The 21,812-nt window shown below is 31.0% G+C and overlaps 4 protein-coding genes across 6 annotated transcripts; 3 read left to right on the top strand and 1 right to left on the bottom strand.

Moving 5' to 3' along the window:
- Positions 1-285: 285 nt before the first annotated feature.
- Positions 286-1,390, top strand: LOC18596479 (uncharacterized). Its single transcript, XM_007024985.3, has one exon. The coding sequence runs from the start codon at positions 401-403 to the stop codon at positions 1,220-1,222; it is 822 nt and encodes a 273-aa protein (XP_007025047.3). The 5' UTR covers positions 286-400; the 3' UTR covers positions 1,223-1,390.
- Positions 1,391-13,377: 11,987 nt separating this feature from the next.
- DEG5 (DEGP protease 5) lies at positions 13,378-17,345 on the top strand. The gene is made up of 8 exons (XM_007024983.3): positions 13,378-13,704; positions 14,250-14,399; positions 15,221-15,283; positions 15,414-15,503; positions 15,661-15,783; positions 16,081-16,168; positions 16,527-16,601; positions 17,052-17,345. The coding sequence occupies exons 1-8, from the start codon at positions 13,450-13,452 to the stop codon at positions 17,156-17,158; spliced, it is 951 nt and encodes a 316-aa protein (XP_007025045.3). The 5' UTR covers positions 13,378-13,449; the 3' UTR covers positions 17,159-17,345.
- Positions 17,346-18,618: 1,273 nt separating this feature from the next.
- LOC18596477 (putative glutathione S-transferase) lies at positions 18,619-19,380 on the top strand. The gene is made up of 2 exons (XM_088807722.1): positions 18,619-18,909; positions 19,014-19,380. Exons 1-2 carry the CDS (start codon positions 18,640-18,642, stop codon positions 19,356-19,358), a joined length of 615 nt encoding a protein of 204 aa, XP_088663848.1. The 5' UTR covers positions 18,619-18,639; the 3' UTR covers positions 19,359-19,380.
- A 620-nt stretch (positions 19,381-20,000) lies between these two features.
- Positions 20,001-21,732, bottom strand: LOC18596476 (Small nuclear ribonucleoprotein family protein). Of its 3 annotated transcripts, none has more exons than XM_007024981.3 (2): positions 21,545-21,732; positions 20,001-20,555 (listed from the first exon to the last, which is right to left on the bottom strand). In XM_007024981.3, exons 1-2 carry the CDS (start codon positions 21,617-21,619, stop codon positions 20,208-20,210), a joined length of 423 nt encoding a protein of 140 aa, XP_007025043.3. In that variant the 5' UTR covers positions 21,620-21,732; the 3' UTR covers positions 20,001-20,207. The 3 variants fall into 3 exon arrangements, with proteins under 3 accessions (XP_007025043.3, XP_017978948.1, XP_088663149.1); XM_018123459.2 differs by having other exon boundaries at positions 20,001-20,568; positions 21,545-21,701; XM_088807023.1 differs by having other exon boundaries at positions 20,001-20,547; positions 21,545-21,693.
- Positions 21,733-21,812: the final 80 nt, after the last annotated feature.

Genomic DNA, 21,812 nt, shown 5'->3' with positions numbered 1-21,812 from the left:
ATTGTGACTTATATCATTATGATGTGCTAGTAGTTCTTTTTTTCACGGAGTATTTTTTTCTTTTTTTTTAATGGGTGATATTGTTGTAATTCTCCTTACAATGAATAAAATATTTCCTTGGCTGAGCCAAAAAAAATTTTTTTGGCAATAGTTATCGTATAATTGGTCGATGATAAGAAAAGTGATAGGGCATACTAAGTAAATACATTGAAATTGTAGGAGATATCTGTGATTGTGGTCGTTCAATTATTTGCTAACTTGAACCCTATAAAAGCCCTCTGAGCTTGGACGTTCACCTACTACAATTTCAAATCCCAAGTCCCTTTAAGTCCTCAAATAGGCCGATACCACCTACTAGCTGTCGCCCCTTCCTTTTCCACACTCTCTCATCTAGCTGGAGATGACTATACCATCAGCAAATCTAATGGAGAATCCAGTGAAAGCCCTCAAATCTAAAAGCTATCAAAAGGCAAAGGGAATGTCCTTCTTTGCATTTCTTTTCTCCATTGTCATTTATATCTCCATCTTCTACATCTCCAGCCTTTCTCCTTCAGCTCTTTTCAACAATACCAAGTTTTGGTTTGTTATTTCCAACACTCTCATCCTTATCATTGCGGCCGATTATGGTGCTTACTCTTCCTCTAAAGAGAAACATGACCTTTATGACGAATATGCGTCGCATAGCCAAGCAAGGAGTGCTGCTGCTCCTTCATTTGTTTCACAATACCCCGAAATTGTGAAGAAGAGCACACCGAAGGAAGAAGAGACCAGTTTGAAAGAGAAGAAAGAATATATTGTAGCTGAAATGAATGAAATCTCTGAAAGAATATTGGAAGTTGTCAAAATTGAACCTGAAAATCCCACTGACAATTTCCAAGCGAAGAGCCAGCAAGAACATGAACATCCCATGAAAGCTGATAACGAAGCTTGTGATCAGGTTCAGGTCAACAAGAAGATTGAACCAAAAACTATCCGACGAAGCAAGTCTCATAAAGTGAAACGTGTTACATTCCATGACAAGAAGAACATTTTGCAGAGGTCAGAGACCGAAAAGCATGAAGCAAGAGCAAAAGAAAAGGAGTCATCAGCTGAAGAGAACGAGTTTTCGACCATGTCGGACGAGGAACTAAACAGAAGAGTAGAAGAGTTCATTCAGAAGTTCAACAGGCAGATTAGGCTTCAAGCTGGTACTAGAACCCGCCAATTTTTGGAATACGAATAGGACTCTGAGGGAAGGAGATATTGTAATAGTACCAATTTTCTTGTCTCCCTCTATGTGCCTTCGATTGAGGCTTGTCTTCCCACTTTGTTATCTTCCCTCACAAAGTAGCAAGTCGGTGTAAATGGTTTGGACTTTAGTAAGAAGAATTTTCTTTTCAATCATCTTCAATATTTTTCCTTTTCAAGCCTCTTATAATTTAGCCATGACTTGTATCTATTCAATATAATAGAATTGCAAAAAATCTAGGCCGCATAAAGGAATAATTTTGTGCGGTACGGTGTTACCATCTATCTTCAGAATTAAAATTAAAAAAAAAAAGGAAAAGTAGCAAACCTTTATATTCCATTTTCCAAACCCTTCAAGGCTTCAACCTTACATCTCTTGAAGTACAGCTTTTTAAAACATATATATACAGTGTAAAGCTCATTTTCATATGTATTGTCACATAGAAAAAAAAAATCTTTATAAACATGGCATATGTTTAATTGATATATAGCATGCATCTGATTTATATATTTCATATGCTTTGAAAGAATTCTTGAGTGAATGATTGAGTGAAATAATTCATGTTACATCAATGTATGATGAAAAAAAAAACGGAAAACGTGATATATAAACATATCAAATCTTTGTTTTTGATAATTTTAAGTTGAGTCGTAGTTAACATTGATTTTTTTAATTATTGTACTAATTTAAAGTTACGTTATTGTTTTATTGCAATATACTTGTTATGTCTAATCCCTAAATTAATGCTTAAGTTAATTTTTAAGAAAGGGAGGACTCTAGAATAACTTTCTTGATCTGTTATAAATATCACATGTCATCAATTATTTTATATAAAAAATACAGTAACGGATTTATTTGGATTTTGTCTTTCACAAAAGTGTAAGTGTATAACCCATGGGTAAGCAAATAATATATATAGTGTTAATGAGATCGGTATAATTACTCTCTGTTTAACACTTCACAATAGTGAAGCCCTTGGGAGATGGATTTTATCGAGTCATTAAAACTAATGTTTACTATTTAGCAGATCGGTGGATAAAATATATAGCAAATTGACAATATAATAAGTTTCAATAAGCATAAATAAATATGAGAAACAATGACTCCAATGGAGTAAAACTTAATTTGTTGAACTAAGAAAGCCCTCAAGAAAGCGTAGAGAGAAATCAAAGAACTGGAAGCCAATTGATTACAATTTATTGGTTTTTTTTATAAAATTATAATATAGATATCTAGTTAATATATAAGTAATTATTAAATAATAATATATTGTTATGAATATTTTTGTGAATATCTATTTATTTTATCTATATCTAGATTTGAATATAAATTAGATTAGATTAACATTATGATTTAATCTATTTAATCTCTTAGTATTATCTTCATCTTGTAAAGTATATTTAGATAAGGGGTTTTTAGCCTATAAATAGCCATTTTCACTTCATTTGTAAATACACACTTGAATAAGATCTTCTTATTCTAAATACTTTTTCTTCCTCTAAATATTTTCTCTTATATTTTTTTTATAGTTGTTCTTTCAATTATATGCATGATCCTTTTATCTCTCAAGTTTTAAAATTATTTTGTTTCATCATCTTCAAGCTTTAAAAGGATTTCAATAATTAGGTTTTAATCTCTAGTTTTAGCAAATCAGATAAGTGTTGGTATTATTTTGTTTTCATCATCTTAAAGCTTTAAAAGGATTTCAATGGTTAGTCTTTAATTTCTGGTTATAGCAAATCAAGTAAGTGACTTAATATCAATTTCCTAAAAATCAACCTTTATATGGATTTTGTTATCATGTATTATATATTATGTTTTGTTGCTTGATTGGAATGTGAATTTGCTATTATATAGCTATTAATGACAAATCATGAAAGTTCATTCCTTAAAGTGAATGCGATAAATGAGATATTAATAAAAAATTATAAATTCGTTCATTCCCTAAAGTGAATACAATATCATTTAATAAGTATAGTTATAGTTATGAATCTATCCATTCCTTGAAATAAATGCAACATCATTTAATAATTATGATCATGAACATGAAAGATGGTCATAATAATATACATTATTATTATTTTAATTTTAAAGATAATAAATAATTTTACCACCAGAAATAAATAGATAATCGTATTATTTAAAGTAGATGGATGCTTTAACCCACTAACTCACTAAAAATTGATAATCTACTAGAAGTGGCTAACCCATCATAAATGGATCACCCACCAAAAGACCAAAAGTGAATGGATACTTTAATCTAACAAACGTTGATGGATTCTTTCAACTCACTAGAAGTGAATGAATAATGAAAAGACAAAAATGAAAAAAATAAAAAGAATATAGAAAACGTATTATCATTGATGTGGCTTGAAAGACTATTGGTTACATACCTGTTATACGTCTTAAATTTTATCAAGCATCATCGAAGACTAAAACATATTGTGATGATTTTAACTATGGCTAAGTTGATATAGCACATCAAGATGTTTGTTCTCTCTGAAAGAGGAATTAATTATATGACTGGTAATAGAAATATCCATTGTTGATTTTTTTGTCCTAAAAAAGGAATTGATCATTTTATTGATAATGAAAATATGTGAAAATGAACTTAATATCAATTGGTATATTTTAGTATAATTATATTATAAAGATGCTTTTGTATGTTCTTATTATATTTAAATGATATGTTCTTATTATATGTTTTATTAATGTATTTACTATTCTTTTATGTTAACTTATGAATTTCTTATTATATATATCATTTTTTTGATTGAAGAAAAATATAAATATTCACCTTGTTAGATTCAAGATCCATGATGCAAATATATGTCTAGCAGACATTACTATAATGCACACTATATTTAAAGACAAAAAATATTTTTTCAACTTGAGAATGGAAGAAACCAATGTCAATACAATATCTAATAATATATGATTAATTGAAGACTCCAAAAAAGCTAATATTTTAGTACCTTGAAGAATAAATTTTATAATAAAGGATATATTATTTCAATGTCTCAAAGAAATTTATTAAATTTTAGAGATATTCGTTTGAATAGATATTATATTGAGACAACAAATGAAAGAGACATTTAATATCTCTATATTACATCTATTATTTCGAGTAAAAAGTATGTGTTGAAAAAAAAATTACCCGTTTTGTTCTATGGATTGTATTATACATATGTTAGAATAATTGAAACTTATACTATAATAAACTTGAAGTTTACTAATGATTTTAATGTTTGGCATGACTAGTTGGATCATCCCAGATCAATAATAATGGAAAAAATTATTAAAAATTAATGCGATCATTTATTAAAAAATTAAAAGATTTTTCAATCTAATGAATTTTCATGTGCTACATGCTCTAAAGGCAAATTAATTATAAGTCCATCACTAGTTAAAATTGAGATGGAATTCAAGGTTATATGTAAATTCATACATCCACCATGTGAACCATTTTGATATTTTACAATTTTAATCGTTGTATTGACTAAATGGTCAATGTGTACTTATTATTAACTTGCAATTTGACATTTGCAAGATTAATTGCTCAGATCATTTGTTTGAAAGCATATTTTTCTGATTATGTAATTAAGACAATTCGTTTTGACAGTACTGGTGAATTTATATCTTAAACTTTTAATATTGCATATAAGTTGAAATAACTATTGAAGAACCTGTTGCTTATGCTCATACATAAATGGTCTTGTAGAATCATTTATCAAATACTTTATACTTCCAACTAATTGTAAGACTATTACTTATGAAATTTAAACTCCCAACTTCTATTTGGGGGCATGCCATTTTGGATACAGAAGCATTTGTATGCATTAGACTAAACGAGTTATTATAAATGCTCTCTTATACCATTAGTTTATGGTCAAAAATCAAATATTTCTCATTAAAAAATTTTAGGGTGTATGGTATATGTTTCAATTGCTCCACCATAATGTAAAAAGACGAGTCCTCAAAGAAGGTTAGGAATATATGATGAATATAAATTTTCATTTGTAATTAAATATTTAGAATTATCAATAAGGGATTTATTCATGGTAAAGTTTGTCGATTATCATTTTGATGAAATCAATTTTTCAACATTAGGGAGAGAAAATAAGCAGCTGAAAAAAGAAAATTTTTAAAATGAATTATCATTATCTAGTTTTGATTCTTGCACAAATTAATATGAACTTGAAGTTTAAAAGATAATTCTTTTGTAAAATATAATAAATCAATTGTCAGACGTATTTACTAACCTGAAGAGAATAACTAAATCTTATATACCAATTGCAAATACTCTTATTAGCATTGATGTCCTTGTAAGACAAAGAACGCCAAAAGTGTAGAGACCAATCTGTTCTAAAGATAAAATCCAAGAAAAAGAAAAATAAACAAATATTCAAGATAGTTAGAAAAAGAAAGTAGAAACTCTAGAAGAAACCCCTAATATAATTGATAAAAATTTCAAAAGAAATTCAAATACTCGAAATCATTGAAAATAAAAAGATCTCAATCAATTATATCATGATAGGAAAAGTGCAACTGGAATGAAATAAACATCGATAATATTTTTGTATATAATATAGTGCTCAATATAATGAAAGAAAAATGAAGATCTTGAATTGACATCTATTGAAGAATGTAGACATAAAAATGATTGGCCAATGTGTAAATACACAATCAAGGTGGAATTCACTTGCAAAATATGAAGTTTTTGGACTTATAGTTCATACACCAAATGGTGTAAAATCAGTGGGATATAAATGGGTATTAGTACAAATATGATATAAGAAAATTAAGATTATGAGATATAAAGCACGACTTGTTGCATAAGATTTTACTCAAATATCTGATATCAAATATTAATAGATATGTTCTTTTGTGGTGGATGCAATTACAATTTTATATTAATTAGTTTGACAATATATCATAAGATTAAATTACGTTTAATGAATGTAGCTACAGCCTATTTATATGGCTCATTTGATATCAATATCTATATGAAAAATCTTGAAAGATTTAAATCGCCTGAAGTACAAAATTTAAATTTTTAAAAAATTTATTCGATCAAATTAAATAAATATATATGTATTAAAGTAATCCATATGCATGTGGTATAATCACTTTAGTGAATATTTGTTGAAAGAAAGTGACAAAAATGATCCTATATACACAAATGTTTTTATAAAAGGATTTAGATTTGAATTTGTGATAATTGTTAGTTATGTTGATAACTTGAATATTATTGAAATTATGAAAAAGTTATCAAAAGCCGTAGATTACTTAAAAAAAGAATTTGAAATAAAAGATATTGGAAAAACAAAGCTTTGTTTGGGTTTTCAAATTAAACATTGACAAATGAAATTTTTGTCTATCAATCTAATTATATAGCAAATGTGTTAAAACGATTTTATATGGACAAAGCACATCCCTTGAGTTCACCAATGGTTGAAAGGTCATTAGATGTGAAAAAAGACCTTTTCCGACCTTATGAAGATAATGAAGAACTTTTTGGACTTGAAATACCATATCTTAGTGCAATTAGAATATTGCTGTATCTTGCTTGCAATACATGACATGATATATCATTTGCTGTGAATTTATTAGTAAGATATAGTTCTTCTCCAACTCAAAGACATTAAAACGGAATTATATATATACTTCGATATCTCCAAGGAACAATGGATATGAGTTTACAATTTTCAAACGTATTAAAATCAAATTTAATTGGTTATACAGATGTAGAATATTTATCAAATCCACACAAAACTCGATCTCAGACAAATTACTTATTCACATATGAAGGTATGACTATTTCATAATGTTCTGTAAAACAAACTATAGTTGTTATTTTTTCTAACCATGCAGAAATTTTAGTAATTCATGAAGCAAGTTGTGAATGTATTTGGATATGTACCTCAACATATTTGAGAAACGTGTGGCTTGCTAATTAAAAAGGAAATGCTAACAACATTATATGAAGATAACGCTGCTTGAATAGTCTAGTTAACAGGAGGATACGTTAAAGGCGATAGAACAAAAAATATTTCGTCAAAATTCTTCTTTACTCATGATCTCTAAAAAAATAGTGATATTAATGTTCAACAAATTCAGACAAGTGACAATCTAGCAAATTTGTTCACCGAAGTCATTCCTATTACAACATTTGAAAAGTTGGTATAAAATATTGGAATGCATCATTTCAAAGATCTCTATAATGCAGTAATCAGACAGAATAAAATACGCACTATCTTATTTTCCTTCATCAAAGTTTTTTCCATTGGGTTTTTCTTGATAAAGTTTTTAATGAGGCAATATTTCAAAAGCGTATTCTTGAAAAGAATTAAGTACCATTTTTCCTTCACTCGAATTTTTTTCCTATAAGGTTTAACGAGGTATAGTTTTGATACAATAGATATTCAAAGTGGAGTATTAAAAATATTTTTGTAAATATCCATTTATGTTATTTATATATAGATTTGAATGTAAATTAGATTGGATCAATATTAAGATTTAATCTATCTAATCCCTTAATATTATCTTCATCTCATAAATTATATAGATAAGGGGTTATTAGTCTATAAATAGGCCTCTTCACTTCATTTATAAATACACACTTGAATAAAATCTTTTTACTCTTTCTAAATATTTTCTTTTATATTTCTCTTATAATTGTTCTTTCAGTTGTATTTCATAACATGTTTCAGTTTTTATTTATTAATAGTGAAAAGACATATGTGAAGAAAGCAATCAATCAATTCGTTCATATATAGGTATTTATATTTCCTCCTCTCTAGCTAGCCTCTTATAAAAAATCATGCGCAAAACATTAAAATAATGGGATTAGAGCAGCTTCAAAATATTTAAAACATAGATTTAGCAAGGTCATGATCTCGTTTGCATTATTTTCCTTCCCAGCAATTGGAAAATGAGAAGAATACAGGACATTGTCAAACCCTATATATTATTTAAACTTCTTCTGCTATTGGTCTGGTGGAGAGTACTTTTTGGGGGTTTCGGCAAAAGAACGGGGAAAAGAAAACTTTGATGTTAATTAATTATACTTTGAGTTATAAGCATTCTTGTTAATTTTATTTATCCCCTTTTCTTCCTCTAAAATAGTTTTTTGGTACAAGTGAAAGTAGATAGTAATTTCGCCCGGATTAAATATTTTTACAGCTAGAGTTAAGCTTAATTGATCATTTTATCTAATATTCGTTCATTAAATGAGTTAATTGTTGACTTATTTCAATTGTGTGAATTTTAAAGTTTTTATTAGGATGAATCTAGTATTGGAAATTAGTTCAAGATATTAATTAATGCCAACCAATTTCCTGTTTTTGATAGGAAAATAATTATGAAATGAAAATACAGAATTGTCTTATAGTAAGAACATGCAGCCGGCCAATTTCTCCTAAATCTTAGTAGGGTTTCATTTTTCAAAAGCTAACTGAAACTTAGCCCTTATGATTGTGACGTCTGAATAGTTGAAAATATTCTTTACAAATAATTGAGAAAGATGAATTTGCGAGGCCATTTCTACCCCTACAGTATAAGAGAAATATCAATATAGAAACTGCTTTTATTCCAATTACAGTAAGATCCGAGAGATGTCTTCCCATTAATTTGTTGAAAGAGTCATAAATATTTTTTACCCAGAAAAAAGTGAAAAGCGAAAGTTCAAAAGATACACCAACTACTTTAGGTTTTGGAGATGTGATTCTCAGTAGATTTGAAATCTTGCTTGGTGCAATATAATAATCAACAAAAATATAACAATAAATTCTAAAAAGTATAGCCAAGGAGTCTATGTAGCCTTTAATTGATGTTATTTACTGGATACATGATAATCTTAAACGAAAATAACAGCTTCCTTTTGCCAGAATGGGTCATGAAAAATTCCTATATGAAATATCCCTTATTTTATTTATTTAATTTATTACCAAAAAAATTAAAGATACCTTAATCAATGATATATGTACATGCATTAATTATTAAATTAAATACTAAACACTGTTTAAAATATGCTTAGAAAGAAAACATAAATCATCCTTATAATTATTTCCATAGTTTAAGAAAAATCAAGGAAAAAACCTGTCCAGGCACTGACCTCCAAGTAAACCTGGTAATTTTGAACACAATACGTTAACACGACACGAGAAAACTCGAGTTAAACATATTTTAAATTTAATTTTTGTGTTTGATACGTTAAGATACGAAAATTTTCGTATTTTAACGTGTCTGATACGATAAATATTTTTAAAATATATTTACTTAATTATGTTATTATATTTAATCATGTTATCGTATTTAAACGTATATACGTAACACATTCACGGTTAATGTAAAATCGAAGAAAACTGCGGTGGATATACATTGGTGTGGCTAGGGCCTAGAAAAGGCCTGTGAATGAGGATTTGGTACGTGTACCCTTGTTGTCGCTTAATTGATTTGGACTGAAAAAGGCACTGAAAATCTACACCACAATTGAGATACTATCAGTTCCACCAATAATATTCCAACACGTTCATTGATTCTCCATAGCTGATTGTCTCATTGCTGTCGGTTTTTCTTTTTTTTTTTTTTTACGTAAAAAAATTCATGGTTCCCGGATGAAACTGATCCACCAACTAAATTACCCATTTGATTGCTTTCTTCTATTCAGGACTTAAAAGCCATGGAAGTCAAACACCACTGCAGCTGCTAAAATTAAAATCTCACAGTACGCAGGGTTTTTCTCAGAATTTACTTTTCTTTACAGCAATGAATTTTTATTGGCAATTTTCTCGCCACCTCACAAGTCTAATTTGGCAGGAAAAAACACACGTTACAATGTAGGCTATTTCTCCGTTTGGGAGCTGTCCTTATACAGAATCTAACCACTCCTATCAATCAAATGAAAGGCTTGGTCAAGACGAGATTAATAATGATCATTATGACCCTTTGGAGAGAAAAAACACAAGGCTGCTGGCAAGACCGATACTGAAGCAAACAAGGGGAAGACATGCAAAGTTCCAGGTAGCCATGAACAAAACATAATGATTCTTTTCTAGAAATCTTCCTTTGGTGCTATTTAATACATGTTAAACGAAAAAGGGAAATTAAATTAGTCTTATAGTTCTCCATTCATCTATTTTCGATGCAGTTTCAACATCAAAATGATTTATGCTTGACACTATAGTCAAGATTAAAACCTAGTATATATTTGCTTGTATAAGGGTCAACTTGTTCTGCACGTTGTCAGCTGTATAGCAAAGAGATAAACGAGAAGCCAATTTCCATCATTTCCCATATTGGATTGGTACGGCTAGATGCAGTTTTGCAGCGGTGATCAAACCTCACACGTCGCATGAACCATTTTCTATAAGAATTTCTGATTAACCTTCGCCTTCGGCGATATATAGCAACAAATTGTGTGTCGATCGCGTAATCAGAGCGATCCGGGTTGTGTAAGTAATGTTGGACCTGCCAACCGACAACATTATTATAATTCTTCATTTGGACAATGTACGTAGCATTTTACACTTGCTATATACACATACACAGGGCTGTCGACGACAGTAAACTCAATCATTTGAAATTTTGGATGCCTTTCAATCTCTGGTCAAGCTGATCATCTACTTTCAGCAATGTGTCAATGCGTTACCACTTTAGCAATCAATTGGAGAAAAGCTGTAAAGCTGGATAAGACACGTAGCATACAAATGGAGGAATATAGGATATATGTATATATATATATTGAAAGAAGAAAGATTTGAATTTAATTCTGAATAAGAGAGCATATTGAACTAAATATGGAGATGCATACATAAACATTAAAAATGCCAACACTGACTGCTTCCTGTTCGGTAATCCGTAGTCATCCGATCTAAATAATGCAATTAACTCAGGATGTTAACAACAATCTAAATTCTCCGGCTGGACAATGTGCCATTAATTATAGGAGCATTTATTTTTGTTAGTAAGGGGTAAGACACGTGTTGGAAATTAAAAGTACATTGTTACCCATCCAAAGAAATTAATAACAACAATGGGTTTTCACATGTATCAAACGAAAAAGAGAATGTTGTTTCTGGCTTGCTGCGTGGATTTGAATGGATTTTCACAGGGATTTTAAATTAATGGAGCAGATGGAACTAAACCAGGCTGGATCGAGCCCATTTCCACTTGAGTTCATGATTGGGTTGAGCTGGGCTTGGGCTTGTGCGCACAGAGTCATTGTTTTTTTCAGCATCTATATATAATAAAAAAAAGAAATTAAGGAAAATCAAGGGTACTTTGATCTTTCTATCTCAAAAGGAAAAGTAAGGAAAAAAGGAAATAAGAGAAGAAAAAAAATTGAAAAAAGGGCAACAAAACAAAATAAAAAATAATAAAAAGGAAATAAAAGAAAACAATTGAAGAAAAGGAAGATCATAAAAAAATCTTTTCTATTTTTCTTACTCTCCTCTATTCTTTATTTCTCTTTTTTTTTTTTATAAAAATAACATAATCTAGAATGACTTAAAAAAAATTATTAAAAATATATATTTAGTCAATGATTTTTTTTAAAATATTGATCAAAAATATTTTTAACTCTTTTGGAAAAAGAAAATGAGGATTAAGGAAGAATAATATACTTATTAATTGGGAAACAAAGTAAAATGAAAATACGAATTTCTTCTATAATTCTTATTAGTTTTCTCATGTTTCTTTTTTACCTTTTTATGTTTTCTTCCTTTTAGTTAATTTATTTTAAAAAATATAATTTCAAAAAACTTTTAAAAAATATCAATGTGATAAACAAATTTATATCTTATATAATTAAAAAAATATGTCTTGATATTTTCATTGATTTTTTCCTTTAAAATAAGTTGGACCTTTTTCTTTGTATCCTCCGTCCATTATTTTTTTTTACTGTTTTCCCTAAATATTTTCAAACAAATACTTAAAAAAAAAGATGCGATTTAAAATTATTTTTGAAAAAAATTTGCAAACGTACATATTTCATCTAGATGTTTGGATTTTTAATGTGATTAAAATGTTTTAAATTTTTGGTGAAAGAAACAATGGGAGAAAGGAGGAAGAAAAAGAATAATGAAAAAAGTATGAAACCTTTTTATCATCGTATTTTTTCTCTTTCTCTTTTGTTTTATTCTTCTTTATTTATGCTTATTTTTCCAAAATATTTTATTTTAAAAAAATTATAATTTAAATTAATTTGTATAAAAAATCATCAAATTTAAAAATTTCTCAATTTATATTTTTAAAATAAAAAAATAAAATATGTTGATGCATGCAATATATATGTATAACTACACTCGAGCATTTTAAAAAAATATATATAACTACTTTTAAAAATAAATTACAACAACAATCTTTTAAATTTATTTGACGAAATTTAATCTCGTTATCATGGGCGAGTAATCAACTAGTAATATATTGATTAAAGGGATTTATGGTTTTATGAATATGTTTGTGATTTTATTTGAAAAGGAAAAGTAAGGGGAAGAGCATAAAAGAGAAAAAATTTGAAAAAAAGGCAAGAAAACAAAATAACAAAAGAAAAAGAAAATAACAGAAAAAAAGGAATCAAAACAAAATTAAAAAAAGGGTTTTAGTTTTTGAACCTTTTCTAATTTTCTGATTTCTCCTTCATTCTTTATTTTTTTATTTGAATTATTGTCAAATAGAAATAACTTAATTTAAAATGAGTTAAGAAAAAGCACTATTAAGAATATACATTGAGTGAATGAATTTATTTATTTTTAACAAAAAATTGAACTAAAACATTTTGAGTTCTTTTGGGAGAAGAAAAAGATGAATAAGGAGGAATCATATACTTATTAAAATGGGAAAAAAGTAAAACGGAAATATGAATTTCTTTTATTATTTTTATTTGTTTTTTGACTTTTCATTTTGACTTTTTTATGTTTCTTTCCTTTTAGATAATTTTTTTTTAAAATATATAATTTACATAAACTTTTGATAAATATCAAATAGTAAAATTTGATGAAAAAATTTGTATAAATTAAAATTAAAAAGAATCTAAGCTTTTCATGGATTGTTTAAAAATTTTTTTTTGACATTTTTTTGTTATTCTTCTTTTTGGAGTTGCCAAGTAAGCCAACTATGAAACTGTCTGAAACGACTGCACGTAAGCACACCTTATCCCCCAAGAGCAGCTAAAATAGAAACAGTTTTCAGTTTTAACTTTACAGGAAGCTTGTAATAACATGGTGGTGATGGCTTCTCTGCACACGCTCCCATCTCCATTGCCAACTACAACTACTTCTTCTTCATCAGAATCTTCAGATAATAAGAGTCTAGTTATTACAAGAAGAAGAGCCATTGTCTCTGGTTCAACTGTTGCAGTGGCTTCTTTACTTCAGTTGTCTAATCCCGTTTCTTCTTTATATTCTGCTATTGCCCTCCAACAACAAGATGAGGAACTTGATGAAGAAGAAGATAGAATTGTTCGTCTCTTTCAGGTACCCAAAATTTTCTTTTCTTTTTCCTTCTGGTTGTAATTAGTTGAGTTTCTTTGCTAATTTACTCACCAATAGTGTAGCATCTAATAGGAAAAATTGACTATGATCTTTCTCATGTTAATGAAATTGTATCTATTCTGCTAATTTGATGAATGATGACCCCATTTTAAGTTTCTATGTGATTCTTTTGGCGATGAACTTCACTTATTTCTGTTGGTCCAAATAAGAGCTTCATTTTTAATTCTCAAAAGAAGTTAAGTCTAATCCTAAGGCATAAAATTTTGTTCCAATTGCTTTTGAACACTGCTTTTGTCCTTTATCATAGATATATTTATTGAATTGTTGCCCTATTTGATATGGTGATTGCAAGCCTCTATTATCATGGAATTAGCAGTTGGATTTGTTATGTAGGTAGTTTAGGATATCTCTGCTACCAGCTTGAAGAAATTGTCAAATGCAGTTCAAATTCTGTCATAAAATGACCCACATTTTGGTCAATTATCTTTTGTTGATTTTACTTTGTTTTATTTCTGGGATTCTTGCAGGAAACTTCACCCTCGGTTGTTTTTATAAAAGACCTTGAGTTAGCAAAAATCCCAAAGAGCTCTTCCCAGGAAGTCACACTTGCTGAGGATGAAGATGCAAAAGTTGAAGGGACAGGTTCGGGCTTTATCTGGGATAAGTTTGGCCACATTGTGGGTATTCCGTCCTTTGTTTGTAACTGTTAGAGTTAAAGCATGCATCGACGTTAACTTGTCGACTTGTTTTGTATTTTGCTTCATTGTACTGGTTATTAAGAGAGATATACCAGTACTTCTGATGTGTCATAGTGCATGTTTTGGATAATAACACTTGTCCTCTTTGTAAACAGGGGTTAACCACGTGTTATTTGTATATATACTATGTGTTTACTGATGAATGAAGTAACTTTCCTCTTCCTTTGTTCTCTGTTTTTCTTCTCTCCGTAGAGCAGTTCATACAACTGTTTTTATCATCTTTTTTAGTTTCATGTCAGTAACATTTAATTTTGTAATACAATATCCATATGGTTGCTATTTTCTTTTTTTTTTTGTAAATAATTTTGCTGATGATCCTGTGGGTTTCTCAGTATAGTTTACTGACCAGAGTGATTATTTTTATTCCCCCCTTTCCCCAGTTCTTCACCTTCTTTTGATTCCGAGGTCTGAGTTGAATGATAGCTTTATAGATTATGGACTGCGTCCTCTATATTTATGTAAGAAATCCATGAAAACTTAGATTCAAACGTTTAACTTCTTAAAACATAGTTGTTATCACCATGAAACGTCCTATAATTACTTGCTTGAGATGCTGCAAGAGCAGTATTAGATGGAAATACACAATGTGAATATTGATGATGATATCTTTTTTATAATCTGATGCATTCCTGGTTCAAAATAAATTGTACTTACTCCTACCTATGAATTATAATGTCTTTAGACTATACATAGATGTCAACTCTACTGTTGTCACATTATTTGTTCCTTATATTTAACAGGTTACTAATTACCATGTTGTAGATAAATTGGCTACAGACCAAAGTGGGTTACAACGTTGTAAGGTTTGGTCCTTCCCTAGTTATCCTTTAATTCGTTGTTGTATTGCACTTCTCGGTCAGCCAAGGCATGAACTACATTGTACCTTTGCCAAGTATTATGGCTGCTTGTCTAATTTGATGCCTATTTTTTCAGGTGTTTCTAGTTGACGCTAGAGGCACTAGCTTTTACAAAGAAGGGAAAATTGTTGGTATTGATCCAGCCTATGATTTAGCTGTTTTAAAGGTATTTAGTAGGAATGCTTCATCTTGGCACTTGTGTTAAAGCTATTTAATGTTAAATGCCGAGAGTGCTTCTGTCAATGATAGTTTACTAATGCTGAATTATGTTATTTTTCTAAGAGCAAGTGTTTGGAAAATGGTTAATATAATTTTATCTGCAGGTTGATGTTGAGGGCTATGAATTAAAGCCTGTTGTTCTCGGTACTTCTCGTGATTTACGTGTGGGGCAGAGCTGCTTCGCCATTGGAAATCCCTTTGGATATGAGAACACTCTAACAACTGGGGTAACTGTTCAAAAACAACATAGCTGTTGAACTGTTTTTTGTTAAAACAACGAACCCTTACTCTATTAGTTGATCCCCTATTAGATTTGAGTTGAATAAAGAATTTTGTGGTGGTTCTTGCAACATAATTGTAAGAGGCCATTGAACTTGCTGCTTATTATGAAAATGTAAGGAAAACAATCTTGAATCTAGTTCCTTTGCTTGGGACAGAAGATAGCTTACTAGAAAGCAACAATATGGAATAATTAAAGATTCAGAAATGTGATAATCTTCTGCTGTCATATTCAAATAGTGCAGGTGGTTAGTGGATTAGGCAGAGAGATACCTTCCCCAAATGGAAGGGCTATTCGAGGAGCAATTCAAACAGATGCTGCTATTAATGCAGGTAATGTATTGGTTTCTATGGATGACTGCATTTGTAAGCTCAACGTACCCATGATACCCGCATATTGTTATGTTGCAGACCCTCAACAGCATTATTCTCTTGCTTTGCAATTGCATCTTCTTTGTTATTGGATATAGGTTACTAAAATAAACCAACTTTTGATAATACATCAATAAGAAGTGGTGAACTACACAGTGGTCTATATTTTACAGAAAGAAAATAAATTTCTCAAACCATTCTTTAATTTTTTGGTTCTTTCAACTTTGCATCAATTTGGTTGGTTCATAATCATTTTCTTGAAGAAAATATACAGATGTCATTAAGTTTTTTTCAGCTGTTATTTACCATGTCTGTGCAGGCAATTCAGGTGGACCGTTGATTGATTCCTATGGCCATGTCATCGGAGTTAACACAGCAACTTTCACTCGGAAAGGTAAGGAGATCATGCTACTGTTTATAACTTGTGACCTATGGAGCAAGCAATCTGAGTCTTGAGATATAAAATCCAAGGCCATGATTTTTTAAAAATCCTCCAGAACACTTAGACATTAGATAATGACATGAACCAGTCCTTGTTTCCCAAGAGAAATGCCTTTGGTATGAAATGAAATTTTTTTTTTGAAAGATGAGTTTTTATTAATGAAAAGCTGTAATGCCATGGGGAGTCTTAAACGTTGAGTTGGAGACTCCTGTTGGCATAGAAGCTATCTTGAGAAGAGCCTGTTCTGTACAATTACAAAAGGAGCAGCTGCTCAAGGAGCACTTGGCAGAATCTCAACACGGATAATCTCAAGACAAGCATAGTTTTCCTTCTTGCAAAGAAATTGATTGATACAATCCTAAAGTTTGAAAATCATTCTATTGGTTTTATACCATCTTGCAGGGACAGGAGTTTCCTCTGGTGTGAACTTTGCAATACCAATCGACACTGTCGTGCGAACTGTACCTTATCTTATTGTATATGGAACACCGTACAGTGACAGGTTTTGATAAAAATTTTTCTTCTGTAATCAAACAAACACTTCAAGCAGCACAAGTTTGATAGCAATATTTTGGCTTGAAAAAGGTGGTAGTAAATTGATTTATCTCTTATGCTGTAAATAGCTCTGGGTATTATCTGGAGCATTATCAGGGATAATTAAGCAATGCAGGAAAAATATCCCAATTGGTCTTAAAATTTGAGACATCTGGCAGAAACCATCGGTCCATTTACAAGTTCTAATGTTTTATATAGTCGCAAGCCTGGATTTTGTGATGAACGCATAATTTTTAAATTGATGAATGACATTTTTAAAGAGGTATTACAATATATATTCTGTTTATTCTCTTTTCATCGACTAAATATAATGTTCTATGGCAGGTAATAATTGGGTTTTTTAGATCCAAAGTATTAAGGCCAAGAAGTACTACTCAACATTAACTTCTTTTAATACAAATGGTATGACAATTCTACTTAAATTTCATACAAATGGCATGGCAAGCCTACCTGGCCAGTTTTACAAGTGATATGGGAACCAAGCATCCTTTTTCAGTATTTGCAGACTAGAAACAAGTGAAATTGTTTTGTGTGTGTGATTAAATAATTAAAGAAGAAAACCATCCTTAAAAACAATGAGAAAAGATATGATCATATGAATGCATTTCTGGGGTTGGAAACTAAGTTTTCTCATCCTCTACAACAAACTCAATTCTAAAGTTTTAAAAGGAAAATTAATCGGTCTGTATAACTTCATGCACTCATTTTATATATTATTCGTGTCATCCTGTGGTTTTGTATGATTTGTCGTAATTGCAGGGAAGAGTTAGATAAGCTGAAGTTTGAATAGGTTGAGTACTCACAATTACTCGTAATTTCATTGGAATCAAAGGGTGAATTTTTTTGTGAATATATATATAGCTTGTTCCAATTGTACTTTCTATGTGTATATTGCCTTTGTTTTCGTTTAAAAGAAAACACAGTCTGGCGTTAGTCCTTTCCTTTCATATCGCATTTACCAAAAGAATTTCCATTCATGTTGCATGACTGCATGATAGCTTGGAATGGAGGAAAGTGCGGATTACTAGGCCTACACTCCTCTTCCATATTTATTTCCAATCGTTAGCAAATTTCCCATTATTGATTCTCTTGCCAGACCTAAGAGTTATCAATGGAAACCCCAGCCAATAAATGTTGTTCAATTTAGAATGTGGTTTTAAAACCAAAATCTTCAAATTTGAAACTGATAGAAGTAGAAATATAAAGGCAAAAGAAGAAAAAATTAGAAGACAGAAGAGGTTTGTTTCATCAAAATAAAGACTGAGTTGGCAATGCAGAATTGGCATGATACCAACTCTCTTTCACACACGTTCAGTTCACTGCTTTAATCCTCGTACAATGCTTTGTTAATTCTTTATATTCTTTGAATTCTAACAATCTGTAACAATGGCAGAGGAGGTGTCACTCTTTGGACTCTTGGCCTAGTCCTTTCGGGATGAGGGTGAGAATCGCCCTGGACCTGAAGGGGATTAAGTACGAGTACAAGGAAGAAAACTTGCTAGAGCAAAAGAACCCTCTCCTCGTAGAGTCCAATCCTGATTATAAAAAGGTTCCTGTTTTAATTCACAAGGGTCGTCCCATTTGTGAATCCCTTATCATTATCCAGTACATCCATGCAATTTGGAAGGACAGGTTCCCTTTGATGCCTTCTGATCCTTACCAGCAAGCTCAAGCCAGGCTTTGGGCTGAGTTTGTTGAAAAGAAAGTGTTTCTGTTACTCATGGCTTTTAAGTTCATCTTTTTCATTTTTTTTTAGCCTTCTCTCACTCGTTTTTGTTCATTAATAGTAGTATTTGATTTGTGTGGCAGTTGTATGATTGGGGAAAAATGATATGGATGAACAAAGGAGAAGAACAAGAGAAGGCAACAGTGGAGTTCATTGAGAGCTTGAAGCTATTGGAAGAAAAGCTTGGAGAGAAGCCTTCCTTTGGAGGTGAAACAATGGGGTTCTTAGATGTCACACTTGTGTCCCATTACAGCTGGTGCTATGCCTACGAGAAATGTGGCCAATTCAGCATCGAAGCAGAGTGTCCCATTCTGCTGCAATGGGCGAAAAGGCGCATGGAAATTGACAGTGTGTCTAAGTCTATAGCCGACCAGGAAAAGATTTACGAATTTGCTTTGGCGGTGAAGAAGACGATGGGGTTGGAATAGTTAGGAGAAGTTCTCTGTTGCTATTTTATCTGGTTTAATTATGGCTTTTATTCTGGTTTTCTTATGAATAAAATTTCGTTTACAGATTTTGGTTAGTCATTTCTATTGATTGATTGCATTGCAAAAAATATTGCCTCAGATTTGGAGAAATACGATCATAGAATCAGTGACATTTCTACTGTCAAATATGATTCATGGTGGCCATCAAAAGATAGCCTAAACAATTTTACAGTCGAAATTCACTAACTCCAAATGATGACATGAACTGAATCACAAGAAAATCCCAATTCAAACGACTCTTTCTCAATACCATAGATTTTCCTGAAAAAGAGCTCATCTGATCTATTTATTTGTACAGTGCGAGACATAGGGTTGATGAAACCATACCTCGGGGCATTTTGACAGACATGTATCTCTACTACTTTGGCTGTAATCCATGATTTGCCATCCCTAGCCAGCTTTCCAAATCTCTCCTTTTATATTGTTCTGAGTTGCCTATGGTTCTTGTTATCTAGATTACCGACCATAACTGCACTCCTTTATTTCATTTTTGGCCTACCAAAGGATATCATATAGATAATGTAAATGCAGGTTAAATGAGCGTAGAAGCCAATCAACAGATTGAGTGTGCACACATAATGCTAAGAAAGAAATCGTAATGACAATTAATACTAATTTTCAAGCATTAACCATGAAATCCCTATAGTGCACCAATCATATTCCCTTCCATTGAAAACAAAGTAATTACAATTACTCCTCCAGGAAAACAACAAAAGGATAATCATAAATCAGGAAAAACTGTTGTTTTCTTTCAAACAGAGATTCAATGAAAACACAGAGTCTCAATCCTTAAACCTTCAGCAGTGACAATTGTTCATTGATGGAGCAATCCACATGACAGGATGTTCGACAAGAGAAAGGTATGAGAATGAGACCGAGGCATCGTTGCTCCATTGGAGATGGAGAGGAATGTCGGGTGCTACGATACTCTATTGAATCCTGGAGAATGATATTTCCTTGCTTGTCAATACAGTGGAAAGTGCCCAAGAAAAACCTTCCATCTTTGATCCCCACCAGCATACGGCGAAACAGCAGCTTCCTTACTCGAGTTACAGGATCGGTGCTGCTTGAGTTAGGATCATCTGAGCTCCCCAGTTGAATCAAGGATTCCCCTACTTCTTGTTCCATGCTAGTGCACTTGAATAAATAACTGTTAGGTGCAAATAATAGAAAATGAATCTTTGTTATTAGCTTGTTTAGTAAGACAGTCAAATGCACGAACAAGCTAATGACTGATAGCACCCTTTCATCGGATAAAACTATATATCATTCACAGCTTTTCAGCATAATAATGACCATAAACCAAACACCAAGAAGCTATAATTGATAAGAAGGGTAGCACCTTAAACAGCATATATAGAAAAATGAAAATCCTTGCGTTCTTTAAAAAAATTTGAAGTCTACAATGATGGCAACAGCACAAGGATAGGGTGCATTTTAGCCATGGAACCAATGAACGTGTCAATCAGTGAAACAGTTTAGATGGAACAGGGATGGAATTTGTAAAAAATCTGGGGAAGATAACAGAATGAAGACCTTATACTTCATAATCACCTATTCAAGATTTTAGCCAAAAGAACAAAGACACTTCAAGACGCTTAGTTATCATCTACATGCTAAATACATACAACCAATGCAGGAAGTTGAGCAAGCTTTGCTACAAACTTTTAACTTGACAGGAATGCAATAAAAATGATGATGAATTCAAAAACCCACTTCATAAAATCAATGGAAACCACCAAAAAAAGATGCTTTTAATTACTTTATGGATTGCCCAACTTCACAACTACAAAAAGCAACGGTACAATATACTAACACTAATAACCAACCTAAATAACATACAAAACAATAAAAGAAACAAGCATATAATGAAAACCAAGGAAGAGAGAAAAAGAACAATTATTTAGCACTCAATCAAAGCAAAACCCAGATACAGAAAATGGGAAAAGAATTTACTTAGGTAAAGCTAAAGATACAAAACAAGCATAGCTTGCCTCTCTCTCTCTCTCTCTCTCTCTCTCTCTCTCTCTCTCTCTCTCTCTATATATATATATATATATATACATACACACATATATATAACCCTTTAAATAAATCAACAAAAGGAAAAAGGAGCAGTGACTTACCAAAGAGAGAAGGAAAAGATTGAGAGAAGAATAATTGAATCCTTCACCTTGAATGATTGTTTGGGGGTGTTTCATATACAGAGAGACGGAAAGACAAGATGACGATTAGGGGAACGGACGGAACTGACAGGTGATTCATCAGATTTTGGGTTGTTGGAGAGGCTTTTGGACTTCTTTGGATGGGCAAATTGGCCCAACAGTAATGGGATTGGATCAATTCTGAAAATTTATGAGCAAATTACTCCTCGAGCATCTAGCTTTCCGGATT

The sequence above is a fragment of the Theobroma cacao genome, chromosome 6 (assembly GCF_053813885.1).
Source record: "Theobroma cacao isolate CCN51 chromosome 6, ASM5381388v1, whole genome shotgun sequence".
In the NCBI taxonomy this organism is placed as follows: domain Eukaryota; kingdom Viridiplantae; phylum Streptophyta; class Magnoliopsida; order Malvales; family Malvaceae; genus Theobroma; species Theobroma cacao.
Note: the sequence above shows the minus strand (reverse complement) of the source record. Positions and strands in the feature narration are given on the sequence as shown.

What these genes read in the sequence shown, in the direction of transcription:
- LOC18596479 (XM_007024985.3), top strand. Translation starts at nt 401, where the DNA reads ATGACTATACCATCAGCAAATCTAATGGAGAATCCAGTGAAAGCCCTC.
- DEG5 (XM_007024983.3), top strand. Translation starts at nt 13,450, where the DNA reads ATGGTGGTGATGGCTTCTCTGCACACGCTCCCATCTCCATTGCCAACT. An exon ending in AGAACACTCTAACAACTGGG is followed by an intron (nt 15,784 to 16,080) that starts GTAACTGTTCAA and finishes CAAATAGTGCAG; the next exon opens with GTGGTTAGTGGATTAGGCAG. An exon ending in AGCAACTTTCACTCGGAAAG is followed by an intron (nt 16,602 to 17,051) that starts GTAAGGAGATCA and finishes ACCATCTTGCAG; the next exon opens with GGACAGGAGTTTCCTCTGGT.
- LOC18596477 (XM_088807722.1), top strand. Translation starts at nt 18,640, where the DNA reads ATGAGGGTGAGAATCGCCCTGGACCTGAAGGGGATTAAGTACGAGTAC. An exon ending in CTGAGTTTGTTGAAAAGAAA is followed by an intron (nt 18,910 to 19,013) that starts GTGTTTCTGTTA and finishes TTTGTGTGGCAG; the next exon opens with TTGTATGATTGGGGAAAAAT.
- LOC18596476 (XM_007024981.3), bottom strand. Translation starts at nt 21,619, where the DNA reads ATGAAACACCCCCAAACAATCATTCAAGGTGAAGGATTCAATTATTCT. An exon ending in ATCTTTTCCTTCTCTCTTTG is followed by an intron (nt 20,556 to 21,544) that starts GTAAGTCACTGC and finishes TATTTATTCAAG; the next exon opens with TGCACTAGCATGGAACAAGA.